The sequence below is a fragment of the Scomber japonicus genome, chromosome 1 (genome assembly GCF_027409825.1).
Source record: "Scomber japonicus isolate fScoJap1 chromosome 1, fScoJap1.pri, whole genome shotgun sequence".
In the NCBI taxonomy this organism is placed as follows: domain Eukaryota; kingdom Metazoa; phylum Chordata; class Actinopteri; order Scombriformes; family Scombridae; genus Scomber; species Scomber japonicus.
The window spans coordinates 32,458,845-32,479,605 of record NC_070578.1 but is presented as its reverse complement, the minus strand read 5'-3'; the positions used below and the strand labels follow the sequence as shown (position 1 = coordinate 32,479,605).

The 20,761-nt window shown below is 37.3% G+C and overlaps 1 protein-coding gene across 1 annotated transcript in view; it reads left to right on the top strand.

Annotated features, from left to right (window-relative positions):
- The first annotated feature begins 3,531 nt into the window (after nucleotides 1-3,531).
- The window catches only part of luzp2 (leucine zipper protein 2), a 90,169-nt gene continuing 72,939 nt past the window's right edge, over nucleotides 3,532-20,761 (top strand). The window contains exons 1-4 of the mRNA XM_053321123.1: nucleotides 3,532-3,557; nucleotides 13,506-13,623; nucleotides 17,677-17,747; nucleotides 20,558-20,639. Of these exons, the coding sequence (XP_053177098.1) occupies nucleotides 3,532-3,557; nucleotides 13,506-13,623; nucleotides 17,677-17,747; nucleotides 20,558-20,639 (297 nt within the window). The remainder of the gene's footprint in view (nucleotides 3,558-13,505; nucleotides 13,624-17,676; nucleotides 17,748-20,557; nucleotides 20,640-20,761) is intronic.

Genomic DNA, 20,761 nt, shown 5'->3' with positions numbered 1-20,761 from the left:
ACACAGTTAAACAAATTGGACGAGCTATTTTTGGATGTTTTCGTGATGATTTTTTACTATTATTGTATTATTTCTCGGAAGCAGATTAGAATGATATTGTACTCGCTCTGCTGGTAAAATCATATTTACATTACTCAATAATCAAATTTAATCATGGCATTTGGAAGTGGCATTATTGTTTTATGATAATAAAAAAAAAGGCTGAGTAATTATACTAATCATGAACTGCTTGTTAATCATGTCTGATCATGTTTTGATGTCGATGTCGAAGCGTCAATACCTCCATACTCTCACTTCATAGACTGACAGAAGAAGCAGCTTTACCAGCTCTGAATCTTGAAGCTCTCAATTTAGATCTTTTAGCATGATTAGCATAACATAATGATGATAGGCTTAAAAGTATAACAGGGCGGGGGGGGGGGGGATTCCAACAAGTCTGTTCACCAGCTTCTTCTCATTTACACTCAACAACAACTGTGCATCCTGCTAGTTGTCGGTCTGAAATTGATGAGGCAATCACCAAGATGGTTTACATAGAAAACACCTGCCACACTTCTCACTTGCTTCTCTATGAAATGCAAAAACACACAGCCGTCTCCAATTTTTTTCCAAGCTTTAAAAAAAAAAATGATAGAGAGTGTGTTGGTCAAATTATCTTTGACCAAACATAAATAGTAGAGACACTGGCATACAGAGAGCATACAGTGTCAACAGACCCACTGACAGCATTAACATCAATTAACCACAGCTGAGTAAATCTACTGGTGACAGTTATTAATTAAATCAACAGTTGCTAACTTAAACATTTCACCTACTACAGTTTTTCTCATCCAAGGTTTATTATCTCACTTATAATTAAAATTTGTGGCTCTTCAATTTTATAATCTGCACTCTTTCCAAACACAATTTTATTATACACATGATTCAGTGATCAGCACTCAAATATCTGCTCAGCCTCCCAATCCATGTTAATATTTTGTACTGTGATGTTTAATGCACTGATCCTGCAGCAGTGCCATTCGTTGTCTTGTCTCAATTACTTCATTACACTCGTTATCTGGAAGCATTACCTATGAAATGCATGCATTCAAATGTAAATGGTAATCCATGCAAATCCTAATCTAGTATAATCTTTCTTAATTTATAATAAACCCCCTAAATTATGTCAACTGCTTACCATGTATTTCCATACAGTTGTGTGTGTGTATATATACTATGTTATCCTTTAAACTGGTGGTTTCTTCATATGTGATGTTTATCAGTGACTGTGAAACACCTGTAAACTCAGAACACTCAATTACCTGCTGAAGCAAGAGTGTCAAATCTGTTGTTGAGGTCAGACAAAAAGCAGCTTGCAGCGTCTAAGCCTGTAGATAATCACAGTCCTGCAAATTGTGTGTGTGTGTAGGTTGGTTGTTTGCCTGAGGATGATTTGTGGGAAAAAAAAACTAGCAAGAACATCAGAGGCAACATACCCAAACAAATATCCACCAGAGACAGTGGTGCTTTCCCGAGCTTATAAAACTGCACATTTAATAACATTTGTAAGAGAGGAGAAATGAAAATGCACAAGTTGCAGTGATAGGTAAGCTGTTGGGAATGAGGTTACACTGTATCACATCTTAAGCGAACATTAGTGGTTTTTTGATAACAATAAGCAAAAAAAATACTCCCCCAAAATCTTTGATATGTGTTTGAGACCGAGGCGCAGTCCCTATGAGACATCATCTAAAAATAACATCTGAATATTTTTTAAGTTTCTGGACAATATACAATAGTTATACACAGATATTTATAAATTCTTTGTGAAACATCTCTCTACAAAGACAGACACTCCAGAGATTTAACACTTCCATGAAGTTTGGGGGGCTCACAACAGACAGACTAAAATAAGAATGAATAAAATCGATGCAGCAGAGGCTTAGATTTCCTGACTTTTAACACTGGATCCTTCAGTGTCTTTGATGAGAATCTGGCTGTCTGGTAAATAACACTCCATAACCCCCAAGTGTGCAATGTTGGTTCTGTTAGATAGACATCTTCACCCAAATAATACACCCTAGTATCACCAATAACACCAATTTCTTGAGTCATTTTGCATGTTACCATTACACATATTGTGCTTTTAACGCTGTGTAGTCCCCATAGACTAAACAGCATATCACAGCAGTCAGTCCACTTCACATGACGTGTTTCTTTCAGTCAAAACTAAATAAAACAAGATACATAATTTACTTTTTATTCTCAATAGAAAATACAATATTTTAAGTTCAGTGTTTTTTGATAACATCTCTGGTGAGAAATGTTCATAATACTTGATATATGAATATGATGTTTATTTTGTCTGTTACTATCAAGGTTCTTGCAAGCTTTCTGTTGTTACTATGGTGGTTGCTATGGACACTACTATCACTGAAACCACATATTTGCTCGTTGTTTGAGTCATCGTCTTTACCTTGTGTAGTTAGCTGTTATTTTATGGAACTATTTGATGATGTTCTTTCAATAAAAAGGTTGATTGTAGAGTGACCCAAAGATTAGTTTAGTTTGAAATCCAGAATTTGAAGCTTTGCTGATAGCGTTAACACTTCTCAACATAGATAAAAAGAAAAGTGCTCTTGATAACTCTTGATAACTAATAAGAATGTCATGGACACTTATTTTAATTATTTCTCCTTAGATTCTGAAAGCTAACATTTTTTATACCCATGAGCCTTGGATGACCTGTTGTGGGCGACTCCAGTTTTAGGTAAAATATCTGAAATAAACCAACATCTTTAATCTTAGCTTCGCTGTCACTACATATTTGATATATTCAGTAGATATATTAGACATTTAGATTAATTACCTTTGCTCTATTTTCACCAGTGTAACAATGAACTGGGAAAAATTATTTGAAATTAGATTGTGGACTGCAAAGAGAGTTGTCAGTAATAGGGTTGCAAATGGGTGAAAAATTTCCGGTAAATTTCCGTAAAGTTTCCGGTAAATTTCCATGGGAAGTTAAGCTAGGGAATTTTGGAAATATTCCAAATTGGAAACGTTCCATGGGAATTTATGGGAATTAATTATTATTTTACACAACTATATTTAAGTTCCCTCATAAGAACATACCTTCAGTTTAATAAATTCCCAGTTTATTCCAGTTAATTCCCATGGAAGTTTTCCAAGTTTTTCCTAGTCAGTAATCACAACATGTGAAACATCTATGGTGGTGGTGTTGTTCTGCTTCCTTTCAAACACATGTACAATTAGTATATGTTGCAGCTTTATAATCTAATATCTTTAAAACAGTATTATGGTCTATATCAGATAATATATCAGGTTTTTACATGACAGAGTGTGTGTCATTGTTAATAATACATGAAGCTAAAATGGAGTCCACACCTCTCTGACTTTTAATTTGTGAATTTCAAGCTGATCAAAAGCTCCTCTTGTCAGTCATCTCAATCTTTTCAACCATCGTCTTATTTCCAGTGTGAGAAAAGACGTACTCCACCCTGCATGTCTGACTTTCCTTTGCATTTCATCATGTCAGCCCTAACTATGAGCAGCAGGTGTGTGTGAACCGGAACTTTGTGGCAGGTGCAGGTGCTTCAATATACAGGCCTCTGATAAATTTGATGAGAAGCTTGATAGGAGATTTTATTAAAGAGTTGGTGAGGTGGCAAATCACTGTAGCAAGCATGAGCAAGAAAAGCCAACTACCAAGCTCAGTCAAAGCCAGGGGCCCTGTTACTGTCAGTCTGCCTGGAATGAAACAATAGATTCAAATAGAGTCTTGCCTACTCCAAATTGATAATCCAGCCGCCAGCGGGTTTCTCATCCAGATCGGAGTGGTGCACCAGCAGGGTAGTTAACCAGTAATCAAGTCACATCCGTCATCCAATTCCAAATTCTCCTCACCTCACACCTCCGCCCCTCCTCCCTCCCCTCTGCCTGGCTTAACTTGTCCCCTTGTGTTTTCCCTGAGTGATACTTGGAAGTTGGGGAGAGGCTTCACTGATTGCCCTTGATGTGAATCAGATGCATCTGCCTGCTTGTTGCCAGTTCTCAGCTTAGCCATCGGTCAGATGCGGGGAAGCAGACACAGAACCCCAGTGCTCCTGGTAGATAAGTGCTTTTCTTCAGATTGACAATTTCTTTTTGTTATACCAAGCCTTTAAAGTATTATATCTGTTACAAAGCCACTCCGTAGTCATTTTAATGTGCCACAAGCCAAATCAGGGGTTTCGGTGGTGTATTGTACTAGAGGTGCAATGCCTCGCCTGTAAAGAAAAAGTGCCTTAGCTAACATCAAAAGAATTCCTTCCAAGAGCTGAAATGATGATCACCAGAAAATAATAATCATGGATAATATTTCATTGATAATTGAAGCTAAAATGCCAGACATTATCTAGTTCTGGCTTCTCAAATGTGAGGAGTTAATGCATTTTTTTTTTAACCTTATGTGATAGCAAACCGTTTTGAAGTTGTTTCCTTGAGCTTTAAGAAAGTGAGAAAATAGTTGTCGTATCACTTGATGATGAAAATGATTGTAAGTTGCAGACGCTATTATGCCATTTATCGTAATAACTACATCCATAACAAGCAAAGACACATTTTACCAAGTTGAGGAAAGTGGAAACAAAAGGTTGAGTCAGTCGCAGTGAGATTGGGATGTGTGTAAAGTAAAACTCACCTCTCTGGGGTCAGACACAAGGCTGTAGTTAGTGTGATAATGGCCTGCTGGATGCTGTTAGTGTGCACTGGCGTCGAAGTTGGTTTAAAGTTTTGTATTCACCAGCTGGACTCGTATCAGTTGCTTTGTGTTGTTTGTGGTAATGAATGTGTTTGAAATCCGCAGAAGTTTCAAAGCAGCACTCTGTGTCACCCTGTAGCCGAAATCCACTATAAATCGATTACCTCCTCCACTAACTGTTTTCCCCCTCAGGAAACCACCTGATTTTAAAATATTTAATATCAGCTAAATGTTTCAAGTATAAGAAGTTAAATATGTCCATAAGTGATATTCTACTTCAGTGAGAAAGAAATTATGTGCTTGACTTATCTTTTTCCCTGCTTTTTATCCTGTTTTACCACTGCAGTGCGTTATATCAAAGCTCCAAAATACAGTACAGTATAGCTCTTTTCCCACACTCAGCACACATCACATTATTCCATAGCTCACCCTTCTCATAAATAAGTCACTGAACAAATAAATATAACATGTCATTTTAGAGAATTTAGACTCTTGAGAAAGCATAATGTATCAGGTGAAGGTTTCCGTATAAAAAGGCTGCTGTGTTAAATGTCACTGTTGCTCACGTTACGCGCTTTGCTGACAAGCGTGCCGTTGCTCATACAAATCAGGATAAGCAGAATTATAAGTGCCAAAGTTCAAAAACTGCAGCGTTAACATTTTGAGGATGTTTCCTCTGGTGTAAGACAACTTGTTTCTTGTAGCATTTTTCCCCAAACAGTGGAAACAAAGCCGGATTAGATGTTGTCATAAAAAATGTCTCTGAGGGAAAAGGTGAGGCTCTCCCACATGAAAGGGATCGCTTTATCATTTGCAAATGCAAGTAAGTATTGATGTCTGGCAAAAGAACGCCTTTCAGAGTAAACAAAAAAGTCCAGGCTCAATCCAGCTTGATTATAGCACAACAATTACTGAAGCCGGAAAGACAGTGTCGCACATCTTTTTGAAAAGCCAGGATGGGCGGAATTGCATTAGCTACACTCAAATCCCAGATTTAATTGAAACTGGCAACTGTAAAACGGTGCCTGGGATGCTTTAAAAAAAAAACAGTAATTCGTGTGATATATGTGTTGTGAGATATCTCCCTAGATGAGATGAGGAGCTTCTGTCATAGGAAGAAAGAATGAGTCAAACATCATGCATTAAGCTGAGACAGGAAAACTGAACGTCATCATCTCTGTGGTGCCAAAAGTATGTATTATGTAAAGCAGAAGAGGAATGTATAGAAAACAACCACCGTGTGAATATGTAAATAACCAGAAAAAAAGGGGGATTTTGGTTTTGACCCGATTAATTTGAAATCAAATGCAGTTTTTCCAGGCGTGCTCCTAGTTTGATTGAGGGGGTTTTCATGTCACTGTGAAAATGATTTGGATCGTACATGACAATGGAGGGAGCAGAGGGGATTGTCTGATGAGCTCAACTCACGCAGAAAATAGAGAAATGCACTCAGGATTTACTTTTTCTCTCCACATATGACTGAAGGTAACAATGAGCAAGCGACAAACACATACATTATTTATTTGATGTTGAACTGAAATGAGAAAGGGATAAAATTCAGTGATATTTCCAATCAAGAGTATTCATCATGTCAGCATTATTCTGTCTGTTGTTAGCTGGACAGAGTTTACAAAGGAAGATTATAATGTATTTTTAATACATTCAGTTGCATTCATTTTTTTTTCTTCCAGTGTCACATTTCATGTGTTTCTCTTGTGCCAATTACATTGCCTTTTGCTATGAAGTGCCTATCTGTCTAGAAACAGCATTGTTTCCAAGTACATGCAGGGAATGATAGAGTGTTAAATGTCGAGGGAAGGTAATTGGCATCTACTTATGCATGAAAATGCCTGCAAGTAATCATTGAATTATTCATCTAATATGCTAAGTATTTCTATTTCAATGCCTTAAACCTCCCTTGGTGGAAAATTACGTAACTTAAGTGATGAACAAATTAGACGGACTCACTTTTCAAGGATGTTAAAATGGATGGCTCTTATATCATTTACAAGTTACCACCACTGTAATGTTATATCAATTGCTCAAACATAGCCTGAAAAGGAATAATAGCCCATTAAAATATTTGCGGGATAGTTTACATGATTAACCAGAGGTCAAAATTCTCCTCTTTCTACATCCACACACACACAAACACAGCTCTCAATTTCAATTCTGTAATGTAAGAAAGTGTGAGAATGCAGGATATCTGCATTTATTGCTCATGTGTAAAATTGGTTTACACTACTTTAATTTCATCTGTCTGAATGATAAAATGCTTAAATGGAAATTGTACCGCACTTAATTATTTTATGATAGATGCATTCACACTCACACTGTTGGACAGCACTTGTTTTCAGATCATTATTTTGAGTTACATGATCAGATTGACATTTTAATTTAACATTCATGAGGAATTTTAAACACTATAATTTTGCTTCTGGGGTTTATCAGAATATATATGGTTCTATCATTAACTATACACACTTCATAGAGTCATTTGGTTGACTCTTTGAGCCACATTTTTCATATAGTTTCATATAGTTTATAAGAAATTCTCAATAATTATAGCGCCCATGAGATAAATGACACAATAGGTCATCAACTGCCCAAAAATAACGTATAGTTAAGTTTGAGTGACAGATGACATCTAGCAGCTGTGGTAATTATAACCTGGAGCAGTGGTGCAGCTCAGATGATGTATATAAAAATGGACAATTTTCCTCATTATGAGGATTTAAGGGGGGTGGGAGGCCATTGTTACCATTGTTCGTGTCCTGTTCCAACTGCAACGTGTTTTTTAAAGAAACAGTGACTATAATCTTCCCTTGACCTTAACCCTGTGGTTTTTATTGTAGTCAAGACAACAAAGGTTGACTAATTTTAAAAGTAGTAACTTTATCTCACACCTTGAACCTAAACAAGTGTTTTTTGTGCCAAACCATATCTCAACAACAGAATTGTCACATCATAAAACATTCTTTTTTTTAAACAGCTCTGAAAGGCACAGATAAATGATGCTGTTCAGCTGATTACTGCAGACCGATGTGTCAGATTAGAAAAGAGCTCTTGTGTGTCCTTGTGGAGCTACGTGGTCAAACAACATGTTTTACCATTTAATTAAGAGGACATTTTTGGTTTCAATGCTGGAAACATTGTGTTATACAGCAATAATAATCAAAAAGAGTGATTCATAGTGTGACTGTGCTTCTCAACAGCCCACAATTGTCCATAATCATAATAAATAATACAGCCAGAAACACATGAAAAGGAAAAATCATGCATGTTTTAGTGAATAACAGTATCCCTAAATACCAGAATTTCCTCAGAATAACATGGCTGAGTTTCAAGACAGCAAGCAGGGGGGATCATTTTAGAAATTCAGGGGCGCTTTTGGGCACTACAATAAAATCATAATGCATTTCTTTGATGTAGTGCACACTCGATAGAATAAAATACAAGATGAAAGAGGGATAATTGTTGAATATTTGCCTACAACACTAGTTACATGGGTAAAAACACTGGTTCAACCTAAATGTTCTTATTCAGCACTTTTGCAAAGTCACTCTCAAGAGTTCTATCAATAATACAGTACAGTGCAATACAAGTAAACCATATCAAACTTCACACTAATGTAAGCCAAACATATTCAGAGTTCATATGCTGTGGCATTCAAGGTCTATGCCTTCTTTGACCTTTATTGACAAAGCAAAATTGGCTTCTTCACCACCCATTGTTTCATCAGGTCCCTCACTAAACAATTACAGAAGATTTATTGTCAGACATCCCCTGGCATGCATGCAATTAATATTCCCTGCTGTCTGTGATGTTTATACAACAGCTGATAAACATGACTGACTTTTGTTGCAGATGTTGGATTGTGGTCATGCTCGGCTAGAGGAATATATTAATTCCCTGACAGGCCCTGGGCAGTCCCCCTTATTAAAACTATTTATTTGCCCCCTCCTAATGGTATAATTAATCCAGCCTGAAATTGGAAGTACCACATAAACCTCTGTCTGGCCATAATCTGCATGACGGCAAATAAACTCCTTTTATGCTGAGTAGCTGTTGATTTCTGTTGCTTCTGTCTTGTAAAAAGCCGGAGCTTCAACTTGCTCTTGAATGCTTCATTTGCAACATTTTCGACAAGCTGATGGGGTTGCCCATAAACAGCTGTCCTCTCCATAGCCTTTGTTGCTAAGGTGTTTACACATGTTTGCATTGTCCACTCTCATATTTCAGGTGGGATTTTGGCTCACACGTATGGATGTACTTGAGAAGCTGACATTTCAAGCAAAGAACAACAAGAGATGAATTCTGACTACCACTGTTTGTTTACTAAGCCTCCCAAGTCATTGAATGAAGGTGGATGGCCCTTATTTTTTTCCCTATTTGACTTCCAAAATAGATAAAGAAAGACAAGGAATGACAGTTTGTCTCATTTTTCTAGGAAAACTAAACAATTTAGTTTCATTTTTTTTTATATTGTTTGTCAGTATGGATGATAGATGTTTCAGTAGTAGGTCTTTAAAAGCACAGAGCTAAAAAAGAAAGGGATGTAAGAGAGGCAACGTTGTTAGGGTAAGGTGGTCTCGAAGGAGTCACACACTTGTGAAAAAAACTGACACATTCTTGGCTGCATATTTATTAAGGTCATTGGATTGTGTGTTTAGTTGACATGTGAAATGAATGATTGATAGTGCTCAGATTCGACTGTGGGTGGGTATTAAAATAACCGTTCAGGTAGTGGAGGTGCCTCCAAAGACACTGTGCTCAGGGGAATCCTTTAATTTGTCCTTGTCTGTACCACCTTGTTTTTTTGTTTTTTTTTTCAGACCGCATCCTGCACATATTTCCAAAAATAGCACTGGAGATGTATATTTGGGAGGGGAAAACACCTTCTCTCTGATTATTTTCGCTGCAGCTAATCAGAAAGCAAACAATGGTGGATGATATCCTCCATGCCCTTGTATTAGGTTTTACTGGTCTCAACATACTGTATGTGGATCATTATGTGACTGTTATCAACTTGTTTTTTAAAGTATTTACATTACATCACTAAGAAGCACATAAAAAGCATAAAAAAGCTAAAGTAAGATGGAGAAAAATATCCATACATTTAAATGTGAAAAGATCACAGTATGGCAAGTCTACCAGTTTAGATCAGGGTACATCAGATAATCAGTCATTTAGTGTTGAGATAGCTGTAAGCAGAATGATATTACCATCAGGCAGATGTGACTGAGAGTGAATAGGTTGAACATTAACACCCCCCGTCCCCCCCGTCCCCCTTTTAACATTTTCATATTTTCATGAAAATCACTCTGCTGTCAGTTTATTGTGGGCTGCTGTCTGCTTTCCCTCGTTGCACTCTACCGCTAATGTTGCTTGCTGTACTGGCCGGCTTTTTTTTTACATAGTACAATTTTATTTTGAGAAATATATCTTGGATAATGTGATGAAAAATTGTGGCTGTCTGACAAAAAAATGTGTGGACAGAATTCAGATGGCAGACTTTACTAGGTTTTGCTCCTGTAAAACCATGTTATCTCAGGTCTGCCTACAGTATGTTATGAGCTGTGTGATAGGACTAAATCACTATTAGATTGCTTCTGTCAAAATAGCAAATATTCTCATTTATTTATGCTACACTATATTTGACATTTTATTTCATTTTTAATCTTATACTGTATTGTGTATTTCAATTTTTAGGGCTTTATGTTTTGATGAAGAGTGCCTTGCTACAATTCATTATATATTCCTGTGGCTCCACGACAATAGGTGACAATACACTTGAACTTGGAAGAACTCACTAGAGGCTGCAGGGCTGCAAATGCAAAATGTCAGTGATTTGGTGGAAATATGCTTCAATAAAACCATATGAGAGAAGATTTCGGTAGTTGCACATTTTTGTTCAGGCTGTGCAGTAAAGCTTCACTTAATGTCTTACTGTCTCTACACTTTAATCGTATTTACAGGCTGGCTCTTGTCAACAGTGGACTATGAGCTCCCTGCAGCTCTCTCTGTGAGGCCGGATGCCATAGCCTTGGCTTGCTTTATTGAGCCGTTGCTTGGAAGTTGACTGTAGTCTTCAGTGGTGTTTCCTTTAGCCTCAGCAGTTCTATCTCACACTGCAGGGTCAGCCTCATATAACTCCGAGACCTGCTGTGACTCCAAGGGTAAAGAAATATTTGTCCTCAATAATCGGATCCAATAAAAGATGCCTCCGCCTCAGTCTCTGGAGTTTGATGAGTTTCATGGGGACAGCCAGGGACTGATTTCAAACTGCAGATGTCTGAAATGAAAGATTTCATTATCTCATCACTACTGCTTTATGGTCGTGTGCCTGGTGGTGCCATTTCTGATCATAAGCCTCTTTGCCAGGCATTCTGGTCCTCATTATCACACTTCTCTGCCTTGAAAAAGGGGGATCTTTGTCTGGGAGGAGGCAGCTAGAACACTAGACTCTTAGGAGGTTGCAGTGCAATCATGCAGCTGTTACCATTTGTTTGTTGTAATGAGCAATTTGTAGTGCATCAGCTAAAAAAATAATCTCAGCTTTATCTAAGAGCCTTGTGATATACATGTTTATCTGTCAGTGGACCTCAAATTATGGGCCTTATTCATTTCGCAGATACCCAAGGGCCTATTCCATCGGGTAATGAATAATATGGCAGACGGGGAGGAATCTCTCACCCCATCTTCCCCCATTGCATGAACCTGCAATAAATTTCCCGCCAATGCCATATGGTGGCAAGTCATGTGTGGGATTCAGTATTCCGTGTTATTTATTTATTTCCCAGGTATTGCTTTGCTATTAGTGATTCATGTGTTATTGTGTATGATCTGCTGCTGGGATCTATGACATGGAGTGTGCAGGGTTTTTGGAAGATGTCCCAGGCTGAAACGAAGCCATGGATTTGGAATAATGTGGCAGCACTCGGCACCATCCATGATGGAAAACGCACTCAGCCGAGTGAGTTTTCTATTTTTCTTTGTACCTAGGAATGGTCGACTAAATTTTATTATAAACAGTGATTCATGTAAAGGGGGGAGATGAGTGAGAGTTTTTGGGACTACTACCAAGTATTTAGAATGGAATTAATCAACTATATCAAATGCATATGCTTTTAGTTACATATTTCCAGATTTTAAACATTGATTGGGTACATACCTTTTGACAATTGCATTTATATACTCATTTGCAACAGAAAATAATCATTTAATATTATGTAGTCATTTTTGGAAGAGGGTTATCTATGTTGTCTATGTTTATAATCTGTATTATAATACTTTATTTTGAAAACACTGTTACAACTAGATAAATCCTGTCAGTGAAGCATTCATAAATAACATTAGTTTCACCTTTTAAAAACTAGCATCATACGCATCTATTAATAATTTAAATTTAAATCTAATACAGCTTGTTCTCGTATAGATTATTACTTTCAATACATCATTCTCAAATTAGTTTTAATATTTCAATCTGTGACACTCCACACTCTACATCAGCATAACTGCACAGTAATGGCCAAAGTAAAATGGGGCAGGTGAGCATCAGAGTGAGGCAGGGCCATTTTACTGACTGACCTCAATTTGTCTCCTGATAAGCACAGCTCGTCCTGGCAGGGGGTACAAAAAACAAAAACAACTCTCTACCTTACAGAAGTTGATTCCACGTCCATTATAAAGATTACATTATAGCACTTGTACTTGACCTCTTTTTTTTTTTTTTACATGTCTGTCTTGCTAACCACAGACGGCCTTTTGTGATTAAAAGACACAAGGGCTCATTGTAGTAATCAAATATATTGAATTTAGGGGGAAATGTAGGGTATTTTATTAGTAGAGTAACCACATGTAGATACACTTGATTATAAACACCTCCCAGAAGAGCTGTTGATGTCTTTGAGTCAGTAAACAAGGATATTTCATTTCAGTTTTTCAGATTGGGTCAGGCAGGAAGTGAACACATGGTAACTCCTAACTCCTTTATCTCTGATTGTGTCAATTAAAAGGGTAAAAAGATAAACTAGTAGTTAACAATTGACATTTAAAAGGGTAAAATGATAATCTAGTTAGTTAACAATAACCAACCACATATTGTCAGCTCTCAGTATGACAGTATCCTCAGCTTTTGTTCCCTCTGTGTCTGCTCACTTAATGCACACCGGGTGCCTTTAACTCTTCTTTTTGTACTCAAATCTTCTTTGTGCTTTTTCTTCAGTACATCGCTCAGTGGGGATTACATTCATCATAAAAAAAAGAAAATCTTGATTATGGCTATAGTTCATGAAAACATGCTGTGAAGAAATGTTTGCCTCTTCGGAAGCTCAGTTATAAATGACAAAAAATGCCTCTGCAGTGCCATTCAGATGAGCTTCAGAGAGAAAAAAAAGGATTTGAGAAAACACCCTGTAGATTTTTTTTCTTTAATAATTGGAGGGACTGCATGAATGTTTAAATGGAATGCAGGAACATACCTCTGGTCAAAAGGCATATCTCTGTCAAAAGACCAGACTTCACTAAAGTGGTTGATTTGAAAGAAACTTTTTTCTTTTCTTTTTTTTTAAGTCATCAAGGCACTGTGCTGAGTAGATATTAGTTTTCTCCCCTATTGCTCTACCCTTTAGCTTTAAAGACAGTGCTTTTAATCCAGTTTAAAACACCTCTTTGTCTCATGGGTGACAAAAAAATGTGAATGCTGTCAACTGGTGGAAGACACTTTAAATAGTGAAGTCTTTCTCTCTCATTCTCTCAACAGACAAGGCTACGATGGGCTTGAAAAAACGCTGAAGGAAGTCTTCAGTGAACGAAGCAACATCCTGCACCAGCTCTCCAAGACATCAAAGGAGCTGGACAGCATAAAAGGCAACATTCAGGTTGGAATTTTACTGTTTCTCTTTGAAAGACGCAGCGATGTTAGAAGGCTTTGTTTAGCTGTGAGTTGAGGGCCGGATGTAATTTAACAACCTCTAATTTCTGCCATTACATGACTTGGAAATGAGTGATTCCAGTTCTTCTCGATTATTTTCCAATCAGCCTGCTATATGCCAACTCATGGTTATTAAATATGAATGTGGAAGTATTTTCTATTTGATGACTCAACCTCACTGTTATGTATGCAGTGATTTACTTGAAATACAGTTGCTGAATAAGCAATGCAGGGATGGGAATGCATATCCATTAGAAAGTATCAGTAAGTAAGTAAGCAAACTTTTATTTTAGCACTCATGAGAACAGAAGTTACAGTCTTTTCCCAAGAGAAAGAAAAGAGAAAGAAAAGAAAAAGACAGGATGATCAATCCATACAAATGTTCTATTCACTTTTCAAAGCCTTCAACTGTAATCATCAATACACAGATTGAAGGAAAAGTACGGTTTGAATGAACTCACTCAGTCTTCTTGTTTTTATTTATCAATGGACTATATACAATGTTCAATAAGCAGCTGAAATCTAAATTAAACCTCTATTTGGTATTGATGATTATGGTATATTCTTCCTTGAATACAGCAGCAGTTCTCAGTATACCTACACACAGTTTTTCAAGGCACACGGCAGGACGGTTGAATCTGGATCTTGATGAATTAGCCTCAGTTCTTCTGTGGATTTCAGTGTCTCAATTATTTCTATTTCTTCATATAATCACAGACTGACTCCATGATGTTGACATCAGGGCTCTGTGGGGGCCATACCATCTGTTGCAGAACTTCTTGTTCTAATTATACATGAAGATATTTCTTTATGACTTTCTGTATGTTTGGGGTTGTTTCCATGCAGCAGAATCAGACACCTCTCTGATGGTACTGCATAATATATAAGAATCTAAACATGCTTGAAAGCTATAACCTGGCAAACTAGTCACTGTGATATCTTGGTCCTGGATTCCAGCAATGATGTTTGTGAACAGTATGTTATTATAACCGATGGTCTGAGCTACAAAAATACAACCCAATCTCATCATAAATTGCAGGTTTGCTTTAATTATATCTATTCCAGGCTACACAGTAATTTTGAAAGAATGTGATGGCTCCTATCAAACGAGAAAGTAAACAAACCTGTGGCTTTAATGAGAGCTTCATGCAGGTTTCACACTTATTTTTTTTTGTTGGGGAAAAAAATGCAGCATCTCGACATTTAGAGAAATGTTAGTTATACACCCAAACCTCACTTTACCATGTATATGTGTTCTGGAAAGTTTTAAAGATTGTTGCCCTAATTAAACTTGGCCTGAAAACAAAGACGCAACAATATGTATATAAGGATTCCTGCAGTGAATGTTATTTTACATAAAGTGAGAATAAAATGTGGGTTGATAAGACAACTTTAGTTGGATGATAATGAGGATTATTATCCCTGCTGCAAGGGGAGGTATCTGTTGGTTCCGCCAAAATGCCTGGTCTTGGACATTTTACCAAGTAATGTACCTTATTATACTGTAGATATTATAATTCTATGAGCCTTCTCAAGAAACACAATTATCTGAGTGTTAGATACTGCACATCACTTCCCACCAGCCAGATTAGGTCAACTTCATTACAGCTCTTGGCAATGACAAGAAATGAACAGAAACTCAATTATACATTCAGATATTTTAATCATTCAGTATTTTTCACTCGCATCAATGCATGCAACAATGATCCTGCAAAATAAGCCTCCCTCTTGGACATTTTTAGACCTCGGGTTTCAGACGCCCTGGGTTTCTGCACAGCCCTCCCAAAGCTGCAGTCTGAGTGGTAGTTTTCTCTTTGCATGGTGTTGGTGTTTTTAAGCTTCAGGCAACTTTTGTTGGCCGGTAAAATTGTCAGCAAATCAATAATCAAACTAATGATATGCAGACTTTTCCTGCATCAGTGTGTGTTGGTAAGACATGTCCCATGTGTATAGGGGGAAAAAAGCTCATGTACTCTGATTACCATCGTCCCCTGGGTAGGCTTTGATGTCTATTCACTCCAGGCTAGCAAGGTTGGCATCTATCTTGGCCCTGGGCCCTGAGCCAGCATGCTGGGCAGGGCAGAGGTTGGGTTAGATTTGAAATAGTGTTCGGTGGAACAAATCTATTCTGCAGGGGGAAAACATCATCTACATAAAAATCATCAACTTTTAAAGGAGAATCAAGTCAACAGGGACAAGCACTTAGTATTTTAGTATTGGGTTTGATGGAGTAAATGTTTATAGTTTTAATGAGTTGCCCTCTAGGTGCAGGTCAGCAACCTTGATAATTAAACTTTATGTGATGGAGGGGATTTATTGTTGGCACTGGCTCCCGGGTGAGATCCTTATATATCATTTAGTACTATAATAGGAGTTCTTTAGCCCTGCACCTAAATGTGGCCTTTGGGAGCAATTTGGATTGTACTTTGAAAAAATAACCTCATGAAACATTTGCAAATGAGTTAAGAGTAGATGCTGTCAGAATTAGATGTCATGGTCACATTTGAGGATTGTAGGCTGGTCCAGTATGTGCTGATGTGCTTATCACATCACATACATGATTTTATGTTGAAAATGATTAGATACTATAAATATATTAGATATTTTGACATTATTTAGACATGGTCAATTTCATGAGTCATCTCTGGTAGTTAGAGAAACACAATCAACAAGCTGACAGTGTATGATAGGACGAGGCGATTCATCAAATTGTATTTTAAATTATGATTTTTGCTCCCAACAATGATGACAACATCCTTCCGTGAGATGCACGTCACTCACACGTGTCTCAGAGTCTGTTTGGATTTATATATTTGATCAAATGGAAGCATTTCTGTTCTGAGTCAGTGAGTAATCCTGCTGAATAATCATCATCTCAATATAGATTTTTGCCATAATCAAGCAGCCCTAATCTATTACCTGCTTTTGGCAAATAGCTAAACATTGTTTTTGAGATTTCTGACATCCAAACTTTAAAAATGGAAGTGCATCCAAACCATAAACCACTTTAAACTAAGGCTTGTAGAAATATATGGCCCAAGCTTTTATCATGCTTTTTTGTGGACATTGTTGCAGGGAAGCATAGAAAACTGGCCATTTGACTCATAGTTCAGTGACAGATGATACAAATCACCAAATTACAGGGGGGGAACCCCTTGAGAGAGGAAGAAGGAATTGCTGTGATTTGGCTTGTAATACACAATTCAGAGCAGTTTTACTGTTCTAACTGCACAGTTTCAACTTGACATTATGTTGAGTAAATATGCATTCCCTAATGTCAAGAGCTGTTGCTGGCTTCTTTCCTTTTTCTTACTCTTCAATATAACGCTCATGAAGCGACGTCAGGGACTAGGGAGAAGAAAAAAAAAACATCTCCTCTGTGACAGGAGGATACAGGGTTTATGGAAATGTGGTGTTAATTGCCACAAATATCACCTTAGAGCGTAATTTAAAGAGAAGCTATCTCCCCTTTGAGTCCTCATTTTCTTAGAAGTTTGGAAATTTCTGTCCAACTCATAACAAATACAAAATATCTTGAAGGGCTCATAGGGCAATCAGAGACCTGGCTAATCCATAATTACCCGTCAGGCAGGTGCTTAGGCGCCAGTAGACGCCGTGCGCTTTTTCTCTACCCTCGTTAGGATTTTTAAAAGACATTCATCATCAGATTGTTAGAGGCTTCATCATTTTTCTGAGGCATCAAGAGCATTTTATATCTGCTGCATCATTTTAATATTACCGGTATTCACCTCAATTATTTTCCAATACGTTTACCTTTAATCCCCCTCTGACTTCCATAGTTAACATTGAAGCTGCTGACTTTTTTTTGCCTGGAGTGAACTTGCAACTTTGAAAACCCAAGGTGTATTTTGAATCACAAGTGTATTGTACACACTATATTTGTTTCCCCCATGTTTCCTCAGTGCTTTGTCATAAGTCTCATTTTGGTGTTTGTCTTTCCTTCCTCGAAAAACAAGAATGTGTTCTGTTCTCTTTTTAGTCGCTGAAAAATGATGACTCAGTGGCCAAGAAGGACGTGCAGAGGATTCTGGATCTCAGCCACAAACAGAGGTAAAGTGAGGCATCATGAGTGTGTTAGACATGAGTTACTAACATTGCTGTTGCTGCTCACGATTGTCATAAAGATTAAGGTTAATACATTAAACATCAGTAATACATGGTGAAGTGATCAAATCTAAGGCATGGATTGTTTTAATGAACACCAAACATTTGTAATTAAATCATAAATAAAACAAATAAGAAAATAATGTCCTACTTACTTGTATTAGAAAATGATGCAGGAATCCATTCTCCATCAATCAAATCTTCATTTATCAATAATTGAATTGAAATGAACACATATTAAAGGTCCTGACAATTGAAGTGTTTTTCTATACAGTATATAAAAATATTCATGAATTCATGAATACATAACAATCAAAGTCATCTTTAGGTATTATTTACTTCAGCACTGAAAAAACTCTTCTCATACACAGCTTCATCAGGTCTGCATGGTTTGATATGGTTTGATTGATTGAGTGTCAGTGACATAGACAAACAACCTGACAACTGTCATGACATTTTGATCCAAATGTTGCCGCAGTAGATCTCGGTCACTGCACAGAAGTGATTTGCACCACCTTTTTTTTCTCTCAGACTCATCAATATCAAACCAATAATAAAGAAACAGGAAATAAAAGAAGAACATGTGAAATAATAACTCAAACTTTTGCAGAAAATAGTGTACTCACACTGGATTCCATCACCCTTAGTAAATTAAGCTCACAAGGCCTTTATATAATGATTTATTCACCATTATTGATGCAGGTTGTTCTAAGGCATTGCCCAGTTTGCTTTTACAAGTCAGCATACACAGAAGCAGCTGGATAATACATAATCCAATCATAAATCATTCTTGTATACTTGGAAATAATCCGCCTGTCTTCTTTTTGTGAAAAAGCACATCAAGCGTCTGTGATTTAGGGCTATATCTTTTTGCAGGCGAGCTGTAAAAGTGTTTACCTAAAGTGCTTTACCAGTTAGGATTGTCTGATTAATGTTGTGTGTAATGAGACTGTTAATGATTAGGAGTCATTTGTGGCCTCCATGCTCTCCGAAATGTCAGCCTGATTGAAGTCCAGCCTCCTGTGTGCAGTATCTTGATAGCTAATCAATAGGCTATCACCAGTCCATGGCAGCTCTCACATGTCATCAAGCTAAAAACCATAAAGCAGCAGCTTGGCTCAGTGTTGCCTACCAAGCATTTGTTAGCTGCTTTTTTTTATCAAAGTGTTATTAATCCACCCTTGGAGTTTCATCTATGCCAAGTGTGATTACTAGCGGACTCCATCATGGTGGATGCAGACAGGTGATTCATTGCACGTCATTTATTTTTGACAACTCTTAACAAACCATTTGATTGCTTTCTGAAAATAATTTTGCTACATACTGTAATTCAAAAAACAATGTATAGCAACAGATCAGGTACAGAAAGCAGAAGAGTTGCAAAAATAGAAAAAAGTTAAATCAGCTATGAGTTAACCTGCTGTCAACCTTTTTGCACTCACTTGCATGTTTACTACTCTTTACCTTGAAAGTGTGACAATCTAACGTTTTTACTGTGCCCTTGTCTGTCAGTTTGGGCAGTTTTGATCTTGTTTGTACAAAATGTGTCCAAGTGGTAGATGCAGGAGATGGGAATATAAATGAAATGCCAGAGGAGTGGTGGTTGGCTGGTCGCTGTGAAGAAAAATGTTTGCAAGGCTGAACTTGCCAAGAGACAAGACCACTGGCATATAAAATATGAGAGTGCTGTATATGGCTGTTGAACAGTGAGATACCCTCCACACAAACATGGAGCATTGCTGCATTGCCTTTAAAGATACTGCCGCCTGACTACTCCACTGACCGACTTTGACCTCGTCGTATAGTCTCAAACTTACAGCTATGCTTGGAAACAGTAAATAAATTGTTACCTCTAATTTAACTGAGCTGCCTCATAATGAAATGTCTACAAGCGTTTTTTGAAACCACTGACCCACATCACTTGCCCACTTGATTCATAATTCAGTGTGCATTGCGGTTATCTGTGCACAGGAGCATCAAACGGTACTGAAATACTCATTGCATTCTAATTCATTAACATTTATGTTAAACGCATAATGAATGCAGCACATGTCTTCATACAGCATGAATAAAATCAGTGTTGGGTGTTCCAAATGCTCATAGGCTACTACATAATACAACAAAATGAATACTACATACTGTGTTTTCCTTATACTACATCTCCCTATTGACCTAGAATCAAGCTGACTTTTTCCATTTATTTGTATCTTGGTTTATTTTTGTTAAAAGGTGCATTAATGTGATTCTGTGCATTTACAGTATTTACGGGATAACTAGCTATACATGGCAGGGAAAAATAACGCCTGCAGATGAATGTTTATATTCAAACTAGGAAACATAAAAGATTCATGCATTTGAATTATGTTTAAACTGTAAATAAGGTAAATGTAATTCATTCATTTATACGGTGGACATCAAGTGCCAAAGTTCAATGTTACAAATGTTAAGTCACAATGTGTGCTTCCTAAATTTTTAATTTGTGAAACTTAAAATTATAATATTATTTAAACTTATTTGTTTACCAACTGCTTTGCATTAATACAAATGTCACTCATGCAAAACTTGATGTTTGTCATGAAATTTAAAAAAAAAAAGACTCTTGGGCACAATTACATATATCCAAAGAGGTTGGGCTCCAAGGTCCAACTAAAGTTAACCTTAGACTATAGAGTGAAGAAAGCCATTCAATGTCAAAGACTTTTAGGCCTCTGAGAGTGTGAGAAAGATGTGCTAACAGAGTGTTTCTCACTTGACAGAGAGGAGATGAAGTCCCTCCAGGCAGCCTTGCAGAAGCAGCTGGACGAGGCAAATGAGAGAGCAGAGAAGCAGCAGGCCACGGTAAGACAGAACTGACCCGACCATCAACATCCGGTCTTCTCTAACCAGCCCCGTCACCTGTCACACAGGCCCCTCAGTGATCCACGCTTATTAGCCAGTAGCCAGCTCTCTCGGCTCCTCGC